Source organism: Octopus bimaculoides, chromosome 2 (genome assembly GCF_001194135.2).
Source record: "Octopus bimaculoides isolate UCB-OBI-ISO-001 chromosome 2, ASM119413v2, whole genome shotgun sequence".
Taxonomy (NCBI): Eukaryota; Metazoa; Mollusca; class Cephalopoda; order Octopoda; family Octopodidae; genus Octopus; species Octopus bimaculoides.
Window position 1 is genome coordinate 186,929,864 of NC_068982.1, and position 1,962 is coordinate 186,931,825.

The 1,962-nt window shown below is 41.5% G+C and overlaps 1 protein-coding gene across 1 annotated transcript in view; it reads left to right on the top strand.

Annotated features, from left to right (window-relative positions):
- Nucleotides 1–1,428, top strand: part of LOC106874815 (probable serine/threonine-protein kinase DDB_G0278845) — a 13,364-nt gene extending 11,936 nt beyond the window's left edge. The window contains exon 6 of the mRNA XM_052965911.1: nt 693–1,428. Within this exon, the coding sequence (XP_052821871.1) occupies nt 693–1,428 (736 nt within the window). The remainder of the gene's footprint in view (nt 1–692) is intronic.
- Nucleotides 1,429–1,962: the final 534 nt, after the last annotated feature.

Sequence of the window (1,962 nt, forward strand, 5' to 3'; positions counted from 1 at the left end):
CAAGTGAGGTCATTGCCAGTGCTGCTGGACTGACTCCTGTGCAGGTGGCACATAAAAAACACCATTTTGAGCGTGGCCGTTGCCAGTACCGCCTGACTGGCCCTTGTGCCGGTGGCACATAAAAGCACCCACTACACTCTTGAAGTGGTTGGCATTAGGAAGGGCATCCAGCTGTAGAAACTCTGCCAGATCAAATTAGAGCCTGGTGCAGCTGCTGGATTGCCAGACCTCAGTCGAGCCATCCAACCCATGCCAGCATGGAAAGCAGACGTTAAATGATGATGATGATGATTTATATGTATCATCATCATCATCATCATCATCATTGTTTAACGTCCGCTTTCCATGCTAGCATGGGTTGGACAATTTGATTGATGACTGGCGAACCAGATGGCTACACCAGGCTCCAATCTGATTTGGCAGAGTTTCTACAGCTGGATGCCCTTCCTAATGCCAACCATTGCTTGACAACCAGTGTTAGTGTGTTTATGTCCCTGTAACTTAGCAATTCAGCAAAAGAGACTGATAGAATAAATACCCGGCTTAAAAAATTGAGTACTGGGACCAATCCTTTTGTCTAAAAACTTTAAAAGGCAGTGCCCCAGCATGGCTACTGTCTAATGCCTAAAACTAGAAAAAGACAAAACATTTGGCTTATAAGATTGAATGACTTGTTTTTTTTACTCTTGCAGACCAACACCAAGAACTCATAAAACAGATTCTATTTCTTCTTCCCCTGCCAATAAAAATGGTAAACCAAGTAAAAGTTTATCCGATATTCTTGGAGAAGGTGGCTTTTCTGAAGAACCGTTGCTTGAAACAAGCAATCAAAAGTCAAACTATAATTCATTACAAAAGCTAGACGAGACAAATGAAGACAACATCAACAGTAGCTTACAAGAAGAGCCTGACTCTTATAAAATGAAAGATTCTATCTCTGAGAGTCAACAAGGAATGCTTGAAGCAGATACAGTAGACAAAGAGCCAAAGAAGAACTTTTCTAACTATGATGACGATGATGATGATGATGATATCCTTTCGAGTTTACTCAAACGAAAAAGCAATAAAAAAGAAGAAACAGTTCAAAAAATGACTGGATTTGTCGAAAATGAAAAAGTGGCCACAGAATATCAAGAAGAGAATTTTAAATCAGAGAACCATTTTAATGACAACAATTCAGAAGAGAGAAGTGAAATCTCCAAGAATGGTGCCACCACATTATTAGATGGTTCTAGTCTTGATAATGACAAACCAAAAGTGAAGCCTCGTAAACAGAGACGACAATCTCAACAGTCTGAAAGAACTCTTAGTCCAAACAACCAACAGGAAGAATTGGCACAGTTATCTGACGTATTTACCGAGAACACAAAGAGAAAACAGTCTGTTTCGAAGGAATTACAACCCCAATCTCTCCAAACCCAAAAGTAAGTATATTTTTTTATAATTAATTATTTACATTATTTACATTGACCAGGCAAATGATGGTGGTGGTGGTGGTGGTAGTGGCGGTGGTGGTGGTGGTGATAATGGTGATGGTGATGATGATGACGGTGATGGTGATGATAATGATGACTTAATCATATAATCCATGATACTCTTAATACAAAGAATAATTCTTTTATTCTGCTTCTTACTGCATTACAGTGGAGGTGCAATGGCCCAGTGATTCGGGCAGCGGACTCGCGGTCATAGGATCGCGGTTTCGATTCCCAGACCGGGCGTTGTGAGTGTTTATTGAGCGAAAACACCTAAAGCTCCACGAGGCTCCTGCAGGGGATGGTGGTGAACCCTGCTGTACTCTTTCACCACAACTTTCTCTCACTCTTACTTCCTGTTTCTATTGTGCCTGTAGTTCAAAGGGTCAGCCTTGTCACACTCTGTGTCACGCTGAATATCCCCGAGAACTACGTTAAGGGTACACGTGTCTGTGGAGTGCTCAGCCGCTTGAACGTTAATTTCACG